Source organism: Seriola lalandi, unplaced genomic scaffold (genome assembly GCF_002814215.2).
Source record: "Seriola lalandi dorsalis isolate HSWRI2012SDOR001 ecotype SW California unplaced genomic scaffold, Sedor1 jcf7180002054240, whole genome shotgun sequence".
Classification (NCBI taxonomy): Eukaryota; Metazoa; Chordata; class Actinopteri; order Carangiformes; family Carangidae; genus Seriola; species Seriola lalandi.
In genome coordinates this window covers 227918-246185 of record NW_019524793.1, presented here as the reverse complement: position 1 = coordinate 246185, position 18268 = coordinate 227918, and the positions used below count along the sequence as shown (strand labels likewise).

The 18268-nt window shown below is 40.2% G+C and overlaps 1 protein-coding gene across 1 annotated transcript; it reads left to right on the top strand.

Moving 5' to 3' along the window:
- The first annotated feature begins 101 nt into the window (after positions 1-101).
- On the top strand, positions 102-17959 carry lmx1al (LIM homeobox transcription factor 1, alpha-like). Its single transcript, XM_023404339.2, has 9 exons — positions 102-696; positions 2861-2949; positions 3733-3922; positions 13911-14143; positions 14871-15034; positions 15209-15286; positions 15382-15502; positions 15605-15760; positions 16297-17959. Exons 1-9 carry the CDS (start codon positions 653-655, stop codon positions 16452-16454), a joined length of 1233 nt encoding a protein of 410 aa, XP_023260107.1. The 5' UTR covers positions 102-652; the 3' UTR covers positions 16455-17959.
- Positions 17960-18268: the final 309 nt, after the last annotated feature.

Here is an 18268-nt window from a genome sequence, read left to right as displayed (position 1 = left end):
ACGGTGTTTTGAGATGTCACTTTTCTTATCATATCCGCCTTCCTACATCAGCCTTCTCATGCCCGGACCTTTTTCCGTATAATGATGGTATAAAGTGAGTGAACATTTTTTGATGTCTGGAATTGTTTGCCTGTGACTGCTGTAATCTTCATTTGCCTTTGTTCATTTGATAATATTTCACCAAAATCAGGCAGTTTAAACACATAATAGAATATTAGAGCCATGATAGATTCTTTTCCGTGAAGAAGCCGATTCATCTCCCCTTTGGAAAAAAAACAAAACAAAAACCGCCCTTTAAAGTCTCCATCTAACCTTGAACACAAATGCAAAAGATCATCCCCATCTGAGTTATCAATAGGCTGCATCATCGCTCATCTTCCCTCATCATCTTCCGCACCTTCTCTCTCTCTCTCCCTCCCTCCCTGTCTGTCCATCTCCTCCCTCTGCGCCTTTTTTTTTTTACGCACAAAACAAGTCGGAGCGCACACACGGCTACCGGAGAAAATAGGAGAGACAATAGACAATAGTTTGGGTCATCATGGTATTTGGATTTTTACCGTAGGCAACATGCGCGCCGGACGGTGAGGTACAGGTGAACCATCTGTAAAACACGTCTGTTCATTTACTGGCCCGTAACTTTGTCCACGTTTTGATGTTGCCAACCGAGATTTCAGGAGGAGTGTGTTTCACCTCAAGGTAGGACTCCGAAACTCAAGAACAGGTTGTCAGTGTGAAAGCTGACTTGTGATTTCCATATAATCGTGCTCCTTGTTGATGTGTGTCTCTTGTTTCCGCAGCAGGTTTTTTTTTTACACTTAGTCTATAGTTATTTGTCGTGTTTTTAAACATGCGCAGGTAAAAAAAAAAGAAAAAAGAAAAAATGAAGTCACAGTGACCTTGCTGTCTGATAAGTTACATGATCTTTCATTTTGGTCTGGTAATCCAAAGAAATAGCCCAAGATAAGGCAGAAGAGAACCAGTTTTATTAGACTTTACAAGTTGATGGTTCAGAATAAAGCACTTTGATGCGCATGGTGAATAATATTTCATTGCCATGTTAGTTTACAATTGTTTTATGTGTACAGTAATCTCATGCAATTGTTGGACCAAAACGGGCATGATGTAACCTATAACAACTCAACTTTGTCATGTGGTTTACTATTGATGGCACGAAGGGAATTCTGGCTTTTAATAGCTTTTAAATTAAATAATTCGTCTCATAAAAATATGTATGTATTTATTGTTTCAATATTAGTGCCCGAGAACAGAAAGGTTTGTCATCACCTTCAAACCGAGAGGCTTCATACTGTTTCTTTGAATGTCAGTCTTTACAGTAGCTTTGATTGTATTGATCCTATTGATCCTTATATATAATATAACAATATAGCCTCCAGTGAAGTCCAAAAGTCTCCCATTCACTTTTCCGTTAATTGTAGCTCCAGGACCCACAGGAAAATTAATTAAATCTTTCTGTGCATTTTTATTCCGGTAATCATTGTCAGAGTATCAGGCTGTTAGTCTCAACATGTAATTGTCGGTGTATCACACGAATATGTCAGTAATGTATTCAACCCGCAATTAGGGAAAATGCCAAATCAGATTAGTTGAATTAACATAATTCATTAGTTTTATTTGATTCCTTCATTTTTTCTGTGGCAATGCAGCAATCACCCAAAATTCAATAGCCCGTTTTATATTTGCTGGATTTTACAAGCTCACCCTGCAGGCCTCTCCAAATGTGATTGTAGCCTAAAATTCAGAGGGATTCTTTAGGCTACAAATAGGTCCATCAAAACAATTCTAAAAAAATTCCAAATAAAATGTATTATTAATTTTGAATATAAACTATAAACATTGTGATATTAATAGCTGGCCTTAAAAACACCATAAAGCCACTACAAAAATCTACATAGTTACAGTGACTGTAGGAGAATTAAAGACATTTTTCATCAATTTTTCTTCAGCAAACTGATTTTTCTCTGGATTTGTCGTTTTTTAAAAAGACTTTTGTAGGTTATAAAATGCCTTCAGCCTCTTTTCATGCTTTTCCCATCACATCACGCTTTAGAATAACTGGAATTAATATAATTAAATTATTGAATGCATTTTGGAGGAAGCTTTAAAATAGTAAAGCTTCATAATATTCATAGGTTACATAAAAGTGTTTGAATTTATACTCTTATTTTTAAAACTGAAAAAATAAATTATTTTTTATAAGACAATAGGCCTCCGTAAACGTTGGCATTTTCATAATTTTACACTGTCTTTTAATAACTGTGTTTATCTATCCTTTACTAAATATGTCGAGTGATATTTAAAGGCTGATATTCACGTTTGAAATATCAGCTGACTAGATTTAGGGCCCTGAACGGAACTTGATATTAACCAAAAATTAAGCCTACACAATGGATTAATCTTTGGTGCTCACATGTATTTTTCCTTTTATTTTTTTATTTTTAGAGATATATGCCCTGTTTTTTTAATATTTCCTCATTTTTATTTTTGATACTTCTGCCTTAAATAATTTGTAGCCTATTAAATCCAAATTGTGTTATAGCGTGTTTGTGTGTGTGCGTGTGTGTGTGTGTGTGTGTGTGTGTGTGTTCGTGTGTGTGTGTGTGTGTGTGTGTGTGTGTGTGCACGCGCACGCACGACTTCAGTTTGGTTCATTCAAACTATGGATATAAATGACGGTAACTTAAAATGTCGCCCAAAACTACTGTTAAAATTTTCCAAGTGACGTTAATGTTCGTGCATCTTCCATGTTTTGTCTTTATTACTTTAATATAAAGGATATATCTACTGCAGTGGTTCATCTGATATTTTAGAGAGAAATTACGCATTTTTTGTCTTTGTGTAGCGATCACACTGAGGGAAGGAGAGAAGGGATGAAAACAGAGGAGAGCCAGCAGTCCTGTCTGCAGCAGCCTCCATCCTCAACACCTTTTGGTGAGTGTTATCTGACAATTTGTTGCATCAGGCCCAGACGAAATAAACTCACACGAAACAGTCAACTTCATCACCATGACAGAATATGAATCCCCATAGGAATATTATGTGAACTATTTCAGCATAAAATATCCTCATATTAATCAAGAATGATTAAAAAAACATTACTGATTATTCATATGAATTCACTCTGCGCAAGACGGTTATGGGATTATTAGATTGACACCTTGACACCATTAAAAAATGTCAAAACTGCTGTGTTGACTTTCAGTTCATATTAAACACACACACACACACACACACACACACACACACACACACACACACATAGGCTATGTATATCTATGGTAGTATAGAACATGTTCAAGTCCAATGATATGATAATAAACAACAATAAAATAATATCAATATATAGTTAAGGGGTTTTTTAAGTCAATAGAAGTATTGTAGAGATCTATAAAATCTTGAGATCAAAAAAATAAGTAGATGTGGATGGCTTTAGCGTTATCAATGATGCTTTCACTTTTCCTCCAATTTGGAGAGGACAGCTGTTTTTCTGCGCCAAATGATACAATACTCACACAAATCTGTGTGACATAGTGAAAACATATAGCCTGTCGGTGAGGCAGTAGCCTGTACGTTTCTCAGATGGTCATGGAGGTAAATTTGAAGCGAGTCATCATTTTAATACGTAGTGGTGTTTTGGAGACTTTGACCTCATGACCCCAGTATTTTAAATATAGTGGCTTCGGCTTTGCCTCTGTCTCCCTTTTCTCCCTCCAGGTCCAGAGTTCAGGGGAGGGGGAGAGGTGTGCGCAGGCTGCGAGTCTCCCATCGCCGACCGCTTCCTGCTGCGCGTGAACGAGCGCTCCTGGCACGAGACCTGCGTCAAGTGCGCCGTGTGTTTGAGCGCGCTCACCGGGACCTGTTACTGCAGGGACCGCCTGCTGTACTGCAAGCACGACTATGAAAAGTAAGAGCAAACACACACACACACTGAAGTAGGGTTCACAAATGAGTGTGGTGCAGCGGTGGAAGAAGCTACTCAAATCCTTCACTTACACACATTAGGCCGAAATAAAGGCAGAATTGCTCAGGCCTCACATCAGTTACAAGACATCAAGCTCATCTACAGGTTGAGAAAGTTTTAAAGTTATCAAAAAATGCATGTCCTCTTCATTAAGCTGAAACAAGGCTGTTTTTCAGAGTTGATCAATTTTGGAGATTAATTTTTCCCTCAAGTTCCAATTTTCTGTCTTTCTCTCATGTTGCAAGTAAAATCTTAACTTGCTAAGAAACAAGTAACAACTGAAATATCACAGTTACAGAAATACTCAAGCAAACTACCGGTATCTCAAATATGTAGCACACATTTCCAAAAACTGACAAGTATTCATGAAAGCACTGAGGAGAATGGTTACTGTAAAGCCACAATTCTGTCCAATCGGAAACAAGTTGAAGTGATGTCACTCAGCCTCCTTGTTTGAAAGCCAAGAGGAAGCTAAATTCACACATGATGTTACAATAGCTGCAAGTTTTAGTGACAGCAATTTGAAATGGATATTGATATGATCACTATTCACACGGCTGCATGCTAATGTGGTCAGTGTGTGCTAATGAAGCCCCTTATTAGGCCTGTACTTAAAACCAAATTTTCTTTTAATAGTCAAGTAAACCTTTGTGAAAGGAAAAAAATAAATTAAAAAGATAACGAGGACTATATTAGAGTTAGAGGATTGACAAAAATTTTGACAGTGATTGAGAGTCTGCCGTGTGTAATGAACTGCTGAATATACTTATGAACTTGCAGAACAAAAGCATAAATCTGAGGAGAAAAAGAAAAATCAAAGAAAACCACTAAAATTATACTCACAATAATACTCAACATGCTACATCTATCAAAAGAAATTCATATTAAAAATTCATGTTTGACCCCACAAGTCTGTCATTACAAATGATGTGTGTATAAAAGCTTTGTTCAAACCTACATTTAGTTTTATTTTGAATTGTTGTCAGGATCCCTGAGTTTCATTATGTCAGGCTGAAGTATGAAAGGCGTGTCTACAATTACTGGAAAATGTAGAATTTTACATTTACTGACAAAAAAAAACATACGAAAGAAGTTCAGTAACACTGATTCGGAAAAGCCTATAGTGTTGTCAGGCATGTGTAAGAGTGTTTCATACATCTGTGAAGCCGCTTAAGGGGATTTAAGGGACTATTAAGGTTTCAAATTATTAATTGGATGTTCCTGGTTCCATATAACACAGATGACTTTGACAGTTGTTAAGGGGAACAACCCTGCTAAAAAATTGTAATAATTTTTTTATGACAGAAATCTATAGTTGGCTGTTCGGGATTTAGAGTCAGTTCATAGGCAAGTAAGTGTCTGTTCAAAACTGAAATTATGGATTTCAATTTAAAGGGCCATTTCCAATCAGTGTTAACAATCACAGTGCCATTTGAATTAACAGCACTTAATCCTGCAATTCCATTTTTTATAGTAATGCACCACACAGATACTAACACATTATACTGCAATGTAAAAATGGAAAATGTTTTTCATTAGATGAGACCACTCTATGGTCATTTTTGAGGCCATATTGTGTGTGTGTGTGTGTGTGTGTGTGTGTGTGTGCTGTGGTCAAAGGGTGTGCCTGTGGTGGGAGCTCCAGGGGTAGACGACTGAAGGACGAGCCTGCAGCTTGTTATCATTGTTTTGAAAAGTGTCAGACGGCATCCAGCAGCACAGACTCTCCCACTGTACCTGACATCTGGACGAGAGAGCGCGAGAGAGAGAGAGAGCGCAAGAGAGAGAGAGAGAGAGAGAGAGAGGAACGTGTGTGACGTTTATCTGGAAAAATGAGTGGGAAACGTGGAGGCAATAGCTTATCATAAATGAAGCACTGGGTTCATTTTCAGTGATGGGATGAAAAAGCGTATTTGCTCTCTTCATGTAATGACTGTAATTGCAGATCCAAATTAATAGTCAGCGCCTCATTCACTATGGTGTTGATTTAGTCGCCTATACATTGCATATGGATAGTTGCCCTGTTGTGTGAATCGGTGCCAGACTTGGCACACAGTTCTGCCTGTGACCTTCAGTGGATCAGCAACAATGTCTCCTTGTTTTCCCTTGCAGTCTGTCCATCAGCGCCTTACACTACACACTACCCTCCCATCTACAGCAGGTGTGTGCATTGTGAGGCCAAGAATTTGGAACGTGCTTAAGAATTTTAGGGTAATTTTTAAAATTTTGAGGGGACGCTTATTTTCTTATAACAACCTTCTACTTGAAGCTTTGTTCCATTCTAGTTCCAGCTGGTTCACAGAGGCAGAGGCCGATCGACTGCCTGATGTCTGAACACAGTAATATGAGCTTTCTTAGCATGTCAGGCATTAAATTAATTGAATTACTGATGAAGATTGTGTGGACGAAATAGATATGTGGTGAGACAGCATCTTGCAGGCTTTTCAGCTCATACTGGGCAATTTTCCATGTCTCCTTCATGGAGTATCTCTGGCTTGTCCAAATATTTTTTAATTCATCCTTTGCTTTGAATTACATCACCCAGCACACACAGACAGGCAGACTTCTCCTCCCTGAATCTTTCTCAGCATAAACAGTGAGCCACAATGTACAGTGCTGTTACCCTGCTCATCTGCTCACGCGTGCTTGCTTTCTGTTGGCTAGTTAGTGTTCAAAGAAAAAGGTGAAATATAAATAACTGCAAATAGTGTTTTGGGGCAGATAGCGGGGATTTTTTAAATAATTAATCTGTTCTGATGAGGTGAAAAAATAAATGCACGTATGTTTCTAAATTCAAATGAGAAAATAAATCTAATTTGAAATGGGACCCATCCCCCACCCTGATTCATCTGGACTAAACTGCCTTCGAGGCAAAAGTTTATTCAGCATTTGCATGTTTAATATTTTCAATGGATACTTTGCTTCAAAAAGTATTCTGAACTGATCAATGTAAGATTTCAACATTACATTTTTCCACTTTTTAAGCATATATCCGTAAATATTCAACCACCATGTATAACTTAATAGAATGTAGGTTCAGTTCTGAGTCACATTCAAGTTCAGTCCCTGAAGCTTTGCGTAATAAATAAGTGTTAACCCTACTGCCACTCATAATCAGTGTAAAAAACAGGAGGTATGCCTTCAATTTCCCATGGTCTCAATCTGTTATGGAAATGAGGGGATTAAGACACAATAAACTCAAGTGCATCTTGTGGATTTTTCTTGTGGATTTATTTCTGTTTTGAAACCTCAAAAAATTCTCTGCTTCTCCATCCTGTTATGGACCAGATGTTCAGAATAATTTTGAGGCAAGACTTCCCTCCACACTCTAAATTCCCATCAGGATGTTTTTATGCATCACTTTTTACCGGAAAGATGAGCACAATAGTAGAAATCTGGATGGAAAATATTTACTACATCAGAAAGCTGAAGTCTGAGTAGTAGGATTTTTTTTCTTAAGATATGAGATGTGGTAGAAATTTGGGATTTTTGTTTGAAAAACAATCAAAAGCAAAGCAAAGCAAAGCATTTTTTTCTAACTGCATTTGCTCCAAATTAAAAACACATTTATTTTGAATAAAAGTTACAGGAAGATGACATTTTAATTAAGACAATAAAAGCCGACTAGCAGATGGATATGCACAAATCACATGCACCCTCAGCATCCTATGCTTTTTACACAGTCATTGTCTGGCTCGACAATATGGTTCCTTGCCAAACTGAGGAGTATAAGGCCAGTGTTCCCTGGTCAACAGTGCTGAGCCCAGACAGAATGGAGGGTAGTCTGGCTGCGCGGAGCCTGCGAGCTCCCTTGTAAGCCCCATAAAGGCAGATTCAACCCTCTGAAAAACAGGTCACCAGGGTGGATATTCACTAAACCTTGGGTTTAATACCTCACTCTGTGGGGTGGAGGGCACTGAGACGACATCTAGGCTTACTAACCCTTTCACTGCAGACAGAGAGAGGGAGACCCCACCACCACAGCTATGGAATCCCCCTCTGCTGATCGGGTAGCTATATGTGAGTCTAACACTAACTGTCTGACAGAGTATCCTCTTAGGTTACAGTGCATTTATGTGGGTGAACTTCTGCATCTTGTTGCTTTAAAACACAGAGACTAAGAATAAAAATTCCACCTTCTACCCCTCTTCCCCCTTCTAAACCCCCACACCACCTTCCATCTCTCTCCGTCTCTCTATCCGTTGCCTCGTTCATCACTGTCTGCTTTGTAATAATATTTCTCCATTCCAAACCTCATTTCCTTCTCGTTGAGATTGATAGCAGTGATGACACCAAACAGTTTATCTCCCCGTTTATCCCTTGTTTTCTCTTAATCGCCTCCCCCCCTCGGCGCCTCTTTGTGTCTCAGGATGGGAATGGGAGGAGGTGGGGTGGCTGATTGGGTACAGTGCTAATTAGCCAGTATTCTGGGGCTGTCCTGTGATGACAGGCCTGACACCGGGCTGCAGGGAAATACCATTAGAGAGAATTATGCAATGATATGTCAGAGAGATGATAAACCCTTACTTCGATCAGCTAGCACCTTAACTCTTACTCATAAATCTCATCCACAGTAATGAATTACTTCAAATAAATAAAGAACCCACACTATTACAATTTTAAATGATATGTTCAACCAAACAAAAAACCAATACCTTATTTTTAGTGGTCTGTGACTTTGCAGATAGTTTTGATTTTATTTGCTCAGGTTTTGTGGTGCTCACAGAAATGAAACTTTACATCTAAAAATGACATTACATTTAAAACAATCAACAGCATTGTGTCTTTTAAGAAACAAAATCACGGTTGTAATGGGCTGGCGGCAAAAGACTCAGAAACTGATATCTCAAACGCTGGGCTAAAGGAACAAAACTATCTTAATAAGTGATCACCCCTGCCTATATAATGGGTCTGCAAGTGAAAGGAAAGTTTGTGTTTCAGTGTGGCTTTGCGTGACTCATGGCTATACTGACAGCTCAGAACTGTACAGTATGTATAAATCCCAGCGAGAGGCTACACATAATACATACATGTGGTTCTGAAACCTTCAAACACTCCTCCCCTACCCAGGAGTCTTACATTAGCAAAACCTGCAGCTCAACAGATGATGGTTGGAGGTGTGCCAGAGGAGAGGAAAGTGGGGCTGTAGGAGTTGTTGTGCTCTGATGGTGTGCTGTTGAAGAACAGTTTAAATGAAAGAACATCAGGTGAAATCTCAGTGATGGAGAAACGGTTCGAAATGGGATAAAGAAGGTAAAGTCAAGGTGTTTTAGGAAGGGAACAGCGGCAGGGATGGGCAGATTTTTGTCTGGGTGTATGTGCGTGGGGCGGGGTGGGGGGCTGGGGGGGTGGGTGATATTGCCACTGTTTTTGCATAATGTGAGATGAGACCCCATCATCTTTCCTCCCCCACAACAATTTTATAACAGACAGCTAATAAATGTTTCATGGCAGAACAAGCTGCTCGCCTCAGCTTTATTAAATCTGAGATAATAAAAGCAGAGAGGGAGAGGAAAAAAGAGAGAGAGAATAGGGGGTCGCACCAGAGAGAGGGAGAGATGGGGAGATCGGCGTAGACTTTTCTCAAATCGACCGGCTGTATCTCCTGTTTCTGGGGCAACGGGTCCCGCTGTCCCCCGCCACCCCCTCCCCACTGCTTCCCGCTCCGCCAGAGACAGACAGGAAATGAGAAACGGGCAGACAGGATATTGCGTTCTGGTGGCCTGGGGATTAACTGTGTTATCTAAACTAACACACACACACACACACACACACACACACACACACACATGCACACACACCCACTCACGCACACAAACACACATCTATAGCCTCACACATAGCATTCATTCTTGGTAGCATCAGGTGTAGATCACACACACTCAAAGACACATATCATGCAGGCCATGCACGTCATGCAGGTTTTTAGTTGTTACTTTACACAGGTACATTACATTAGGACTTGAATATTACAGGCTTCAGTGCTGCTCTCATGTAGAGCTGGTCTTATTACTAGTGTGAGCGGTTTTACAGTGAGAGTCATGACATGTAACTGTATAACTGTGAGACTGGCAGAGTGTTTGTGCAGAAATGCCTCTAAAGATGTATTCCATACACTGCAGGCCCTCGTGGTCATTAGACAGCAACGATTATATAGCTTTTGCAAATTTTGGAGGACATTCATTGAGCAAGAGGACTGTTTATGATGTTACTCTGTTGATGCATGGATGAATACGGTGCACAAATGACAGCATCTGTCAGTGTTTTATTGATGTTTGTACCCAGGCACCTTATCTGTGTTTACACAAACTGTGCATATTTGTGTTTATGTGCGCCTGTGACTCTATATATACTTATGTGTGTGTGCATGTGTAACTATATATATTTATATACATGTGTGTTTCAGTGTGTGTGTGTGTGTGTGTATGTGTGAGTGAGTGGTGGCAGGGGTAGCGAGTATTGTGGGGAATGCTGGGAGATTTTAATAACACAGAAGCAGTGCAGGGAGATTTAATAAAAGGAGATGATGTGATTACTGAACCCTGGCTCTGAGCCATTTTGCTTCACAGAGCAATATCCGCTGAAAGTGCGCACACACACATCCACACAGACACACACACACACACACACACACACACACACACACACACACACACACACACACACACACACACCTAAGAAATGGATACTAAACAGAATACAACTTAAAAGTTAGATTGTTGCATATCATTTGTTCTTTTTGCATCTATCACATGAATCCTTGAATGTACCTTCATTTTCAGTGAATGTGCATTTATGTGACAGACAATACAATCATTCTGAACATATAATGTATGTGGGAATCACAAGCTAGTACATGAATATCTCTGCATATTACATGTTAAGAGTCAGGCTTCTTAAACTACAGGTTAGGTATCAAAATGCCTGATCTTTGATGAGCCACAGTTCCAGGGTGAAACCGACATCAGTCCAGGTTGGTTTTTTTTTAAGCCATCTCACATACAACTGTTCCAAACCTGGAATTAGTCTGAGCAAACCCGTACCTGTATAAATATTCATCAATTATGAAAGCAAGCACAACAACTGTAATCGCTCTGAGACAAATACATATTTATGGAATGATTGTGTTGCGGTCCAGACAATGTCATGCTTGTCAGAGCTCACAGGCAAAACAATGCCACATGACACAGCTTAGGGAGATGAAGAAGATTCTGTTATTCTGTTTGTATGCCTAGGATCTACAATAAAGCAAGCAAGAAAAAGCTGATTATAGCCACCCAATACTTAGAACACATCACCTTTTTCTGCCTCTCCACATTTGATCTCATAATCAGTGTGCTTGTAATTAGTCATGCCCCCTAACCCCTCCGAAATCCACGGCACTGAAGATGAAGTTGCCTGCAGCCAAGGTTCTTGAAGTTCTGTACATCACAAGCTCTCAAAGTTGACTGTTCTATTCAGTCTTCTGTCTGCACTTACATCTATATCCTTTGTAATCCTGTATACAGTATATCATGAATATTACATCACTTAATTAAAGGATATCCCTTTAAATCCAAAGCAAAATCCTCTTCAAAATATCTTTTCAGATAGACTTGTACACAGCTGGTCTTTACTATACCTCAGCTGTGTAAATTCAAATTGAAATTCCGTTTTTTCAGAGTGGTAATGCCAGATATACTCTCTTTGTAGGCCCTTTTTCCCCCGCTGATTCCCGATGCGAGCAAAAACATGTCTGCTGGGGATATTCAAAACAATGTTCTATTTTCTATTTTTCTATTTGAAAAAATCTCCACATAGATGTTCCAATACAAAATAGTGAAAAATGTTGTGAAATTGAGCAGTAATTTTGTATTCAGATACACTGGGAAAGTTACAAGAATGCAAAACTGAGATAGCGGGCATGTTTGACAAAATTGTATAAATTTGGTGTGGAAGCTAAATTCACTTAATTCGTGTGACTGCTCTTTAACCATCATGTCCATAGTGATTTATTGGAAGCTACACCCTGGTCAGGGCCAGTGTGAATGATACTTCTATTAGAGGGATTAGACTGATCTACTTACAGACCCCCCTCTGTGGCAGTTGCCCCAAGTTGCCTTCATTTGCCATGTTGAGTAAATTCCTACCGTGCTGTGTACACCCCGATTAGGGAGTGTGGGACTTAACCAGCAATATCATCAGTCTTATGTCAAGCAATCCTGTGACAATTCTGTTCTGTTGTATTTTGTTCACAGTGAAAGGAGGCATTTAAGTTGTTGAAGTCTGTGTTTGGATGGAGAGTGAGGCTGCACGGAGCAGGGTGGTGATCATTCTTCTTTGTTGGAACATGTGTTAGGTGCCAGATATTATGATTAACATGTAGCTTCTTGTAGATATTTTACAGCAGAAACATTTCTCTAAGATTCAATGTAATGTTTCTATAAGAAAATGTGTTGAGTGACATTTAGTCACACACAAGGTCCCGTCACAACAGATCTGTGTATTGCTGCTTATAGGGATACTTGTGTTTGCATTGATGTTAAGTTAGTGACACTGTCATTTGGGGAATTTGGGGAGCGTTTGGCAGATGGATTGAGAAAGATTAGCCGTAGCAGCTGCGTTTGGGACAGAATCACAGATTAGGAGCACTAATGTGCAGACCTGGCTCCTTCTTTACACTCCAGATTTGGGCAGCAACACCTTCCTATCACTCAGTCAGGGAGCTTCAACACTTCTGCCCTTGTCCCTTCCTCCCCCTGTTCCCTCCCCTCTCATCCTCCCTTCTTTCTTATTCAGGTTTGTGTTTTGTTCTTGTGCTGGTTCAGCATCCACTGATCTCTCTCCTTTTCACACCTACGCTCTGGCCACCTGGTAACTCTTCCTGTTGAAGTGATATTCTTGTGTTCCAGCATATGTATACTTTTTTCTCATTGCAGGTGTGTTGCACCACCAGTATGATGATGGGTGATGGTACGGTGCATCTGGATAATTTGCCAGTGTCAGACTAGGTGTACTAAAACTGTGAATGGGTGTGTGCAAATGACTGTGTGCATGCCTGCGCGTGTGCTCGTATGTGTGTGTGAGCGTCCATGTTTGTGTGTGTATATGTGTTTTAGTGTGCATAAGTGAGAGGGGAGAGATTAACCCCATGCTATCCCCAATCCCTGGTTATGAGTTTACAGCGTCTGTCTGGCCATCGCACTGTTTAAACAACAATCTAATTAATCCTGTCTTTATTAGTTTCAGTGAACTGGGGAGGCAGGCTGGGAGGGCATGAGGGAGAACTGGGAATGCTGGCAGAAAATACTGGGGAGGGAGGGGGAGGAAACCAAGTGCGAGAGCAGGGATTTGAGAGGAATTTAATGGCAGAGACTTAGGCCCTGTGAATGGAAATAGGGTGAAGAGATGGTGAAGCAGGAGAGAAATTGAGGGGTTATAATATATCACAGGAGGAGAGATGGAGGGACAAAAGAAGGAAAGTGGTCATGGGGAAAAGCAATGGACCTAACAAAGACTCTATTTTAAGCTTCATTCATAATGTTAAATCAGTGCTTTAAGATTTTGGGTGGTATATGGATAGACTGAGGTTCACCAAGCAGATCTCAACATTTAAGGAATTAAATGGGAAAGACTTTCAACAGGCAGCTCTCTCATCATAAGCTAACTACTGCCACCTGCTGTCTTGAGAGAGAAGAGAAAAATACAATGTAAAAATGCCGACTACTGTAATTCCTCTCAGCAGATGTTCACCTTGTTGCTCTGTGAATTGGGTAATGTTTATACGACCTTTAATTAAGAGACTATGTTAATCTCCAGTATCTGACTCGGAGCTCCATGTCTGTGCCTCCATCTTTAATTACCTTTCCATTTCTGCACTCCCTGACTCCCATAATGCCTTACAGTTTATATAGATAGCCTTCACATATAACATCACTCTGTGTGCCCCCAGGCTGTTTGTAAGAAAGTGCAGCGCCTGCCTGCAGGTGATTGGACGTTCAGAGTTGATCATGCGCGTGCTAGGCCAGGTGTACCACCTGGGCTGCTTCAGCTGCTGTGAGTGTGAACGCCGGCTGCAGAGAGGTGATGAGTTTGTGCTGAAAGAAGGCCAGCTGCTCTGCCGCATGGATTATGAGAAGGAGAGGGAAATGCTGGCTGCTATCAGTCCCACACCAACAGAATCAGGTAAAGTAGGATTGTTAGGCTTCAATGCTTCTTTCTCTGTACCATATAGAATATAATTCAAAAGCTGCCTGGCTTACATCTTAGGGAAATTCCCTTTTTTTCATATTCATACATGCATGCAACATATTTTTCAGCGAATCTCAAACACATTCCTCCATGGTAAACCAGCGAGCAGCCCCTGAAGTGCAATTAAGGTTTAAAGAGGTTACGTCTCTTGCTGCTCCCTTGTACAGTTGGTAGGATATACAGTATATATACACTGAACTGGACCTCAGGCACTGAGTTGGTTACTGATTCAGTAACCAATGGCATACAGAGTCAGTGACGTACAAAACAACTGCTTGACACAATAGCACATCATAATTGTTAAATTATAAAAACTGTATGACATTCAAAGAAGTTTTCCTTTTTAATTCGATTTTCACATTGTTACTTCAGTTTGTGTGGGTGAAGTGTGTTCTGGTCACTGAAGATAATCTGAAAGGTGGCCACTGGTTTTTACAAGGCTACAGTATATAGAGCTAAACCTTCAGTGCACTGGAAAAAATTGGCAACAAACAGCATTTTACTTTCTCAGTTGTTCCCTACCTACTGAACTAGAGCCCACAGCTCCTAGACACAACAGTGTTAAACACTTTCTCATCTGTTTACCAGATTTCCCTGCTTTTAAATCTAATGAAGGATTTTTTAAAAAAAAAAAGGTTTTGCTTCTGCTTACCTTCCTCAGTGAAAAGTGAGGATGAGGACGGTGGAGGCGGCTCTGGTGGGGGAAAAGGTGGTGATGAAGGCAAGGAGCACAAGCGTTCAAAGCGACCACGCACCATCTTGACCACACAGCAGCGCCGTGCTTTCAAGGCCTCCTTCGAAGTGTCCGCAAAGCCTTGCCGCAAGGTGGGTGGACCAGCTTGTGTTATCAGTGGAACTGTGTGCCAAAAAATACACTCTTACCTCACTGTTCTTGTGTGTCTTTACAAGTCTGTTTAGTAGTTTTTCTCAAGCTGTGTTTAGACACAGTAAAGTTTGTATTTTAAAAACGTAAAAACTGTGTAAAAATCTCCCCTGCAGGTGAGAGAGACACTGGCTGCTGAGACTGGACTGACAGTACGAGTTGTACAGGTGTGGTTTCAAAACCAGAGAGCCAAGGTGAGACTTTACATTATTTCCTGAAGACACGTTCTATGTCATACATAAACACACATGGAAAATTCACAACAACGGCATGTGATTTTGTGCCTCAGATGAAAAAAATAGCTCGTCGACAGCAGCAACAACAGCAGCAGCAGCAGGAACAAGAGCAGCTGGGGGGGACCAGGAGAGGACAAAGCAGAGGGGGCCGCCAGAGCAATGACGACAGTGAGGGTAATACTTAATGAAACAAAAAGAAGAATAGAAGAAATGGGGGGGAAAACAACAAAAAACATATTAAATAGCATGACTAAAGGGATTTCCATCTTCTCACAGATGGATCCAGTACTCATGGCATGGATGGGATGCTGGGATATCCCTCTCTGCCACGTCAGCAACTACTTGCCCTGGACCCCAACATCTACGGTGGAGAGCCGTTTCGACATGGGCTTACACCTCCCCAGCTGAACAACGAGCAGCTCCACTCATATGGTAAGACAGGAGGGGAAAGCTGCAAGTTTCAAAAGAACCCATTCCCTCAAAATCAACATTTTGTCATTATCTCCCCCAGCCTCATAATTGTTGAAACAATTCAAAGTTTTGGGACCATTCAGCAAGTTAGTGTCTGTAGTTACAGTAAATGTCAATCTTCTTCCAAACTACTGAATTTAAAGGTGCTTTGCACACTATAGACAATTAATTGCACTGCTCAATATTTTCTTCATTATTTCCTTAGAAAATATGCAGTAAGAAATAGCGAGGGAAAACTGGAGCACTTGAGTTATGTTGCATTAGCTGATAGGAGGATGTTTGAAGGACATTTTCTGCTGGTTTCAAACTTTAAAAAGAACAGATGTTAGGAAAAGGCTGAGATAAAACTCTGAGGACTGACTCACTGGCTTAAATAGGGTTTTTCGAGTAAAAAAAAAAATGTCCATGTTCTTTTCGTATTTCTCTGTACTGTCTCTGATACTTTAAAGAGACAATTCCACTTCAGTTGTGCACACTCTCACTGTTTTTCACTGTAGACTCAGAGACAGTGTTCCACGACCTGGACAGCGATGGAAGCCTCGGTCACCTTGGTGACTGCCTCTTAGCAACAGGGGACGGCGGTCTCCTGGCAGGGCGAGTGGGAAACCCCATCGACCGTCTCTACTCCATGCAGAACTCCTACTTCACCTCCTGACCCTTATAAACTCTCACCCTTTCCCCTCCTGATCCACCTTTCACCTCAGAGATGCAGCTAATGGAGTCTGTCCATCAACATGCCTGTGGGACCACTCTCCATGAAACAGCCTACACCCAAACACACTTCTGAGCTTTTATCACAGGCCGAGATCATTACAAGTCAGGCATAGTCATAATATCACTTTGCAGCAGATGAGAATAATGTTCCCACCATCTTTCCTAGATAAGAATCATATGCTGGAAATACAGACACTGTAAATGTCCAAAATATGTTAAAGGACCTCAATTTCCCTTGTTGTATTTATGTGAAGCTCAATGAAACACATTTCATGGCACTTTCCAACAAAAAACTGACTAACAAGACACTTATCAAACATATTAATATGTATATCATGAATTACAGATGAAAATTGATTGTTGAAAGTGAATTCATCAATCAAGTTACATGTATGTAGGAGTCTTTGCAGGTCTTATGAGCAGCTGAGGGTCTAAATTAAATTAGTATATTACATAACTTTTTTCTTTTTTTTTTTGGAGGGACTAGTGATTAATTATTGTGCGTGAAAGACTGCAGCGTATACAATATTGTATATGGATTGGAGTACAATTTTGCTCTCAGGTTAGTGTGTATGTTTATGTAACCTGAGCCATAACTCAGGATATTGTGCTGAATAGGATTACAGTTTCAGTTGCCCACTGATTTCAAGAACGTAGATTGTAAAGAGGAAGAAACTTTGCTTGTAAAATTATCATTTCAAACTACATTTAGTTTTTGATAATGCATGACAGGTATAATATGGACCAAAAAAATTACATTGTTTTTAGCATTGAGACAACACTACAGGGTCATTCGAAGAGCCTTATGCGGAAACAGGGTTGTGTAAGTTATTATTGCTTTGGCTTTCCTTTTTTTTTTATCATGTAATCACTACAAAGCAGTGCAGTAAAAGACAACCAATAGATCTATAATGCCCAAAACTTAGGACACTGGGTACATGATGATGTACGCCAAATGTAAATGTGAGTATGACTGTGTTACAGTTACTTGTTGTAGTCACTTTCTGTAATTATTTCTTTCTCAAACATCTCAAATTAGATGTTGTTAGGTAGATATTTTGTACATTCTTCTGTGATAATCAGCAAATATTTAAACTGTAGCATGATATCTATGTGTCACAAAGTAGGTCTAAAGAAAAAGCCTGCAAACTGAAGTTGGATAGCAAGTTTTTCCTGAAATCATCAGGATTCGACTCACAATGTGGTGCAGAATAAAATAGTTTCATTTAGGTGCCTGTGATCGGCTACAGATTGTGACATTCTTTCATGACATTATGTTTGACACTGATCACTGACTCATGGTATTTTTACAGTGATATTTTTGTGAATGTAACTTATTTGTGCGGTATTAGGCGAGATCCTATCTCACTTTTTTTGTTCAGTGACTGCCAGGTGATGTGCTTTGAATGTAATGTTGCCGTATCTTCAATACAATCTGCGGTTTCATCTTTGGAGTGCGCTTGCCTTTTTTGTCCTAAATACAACGAATGAAGATACACTGATTACTTGCTCGTCTAGTATGAACCAATATTATACTTGAAAAGAATGAATGCTTTCTCCCTCCACTACCCCCTTCAGCGCTTTAATAATTGACCCAGAAAAGTTCTGTTCTGCTTAGTGGTCACAGGGCTCCTAACTCAACATCCTCCCTCTGTCTCTCTCAGTAGTCCCACTGATTAGAGGTCGACAGCCTCCTCCCTCTCTTTTCTTCCCAGACTCCCTATTTCTCAGTCATTGAGTAGTCAGGAGGGTTTG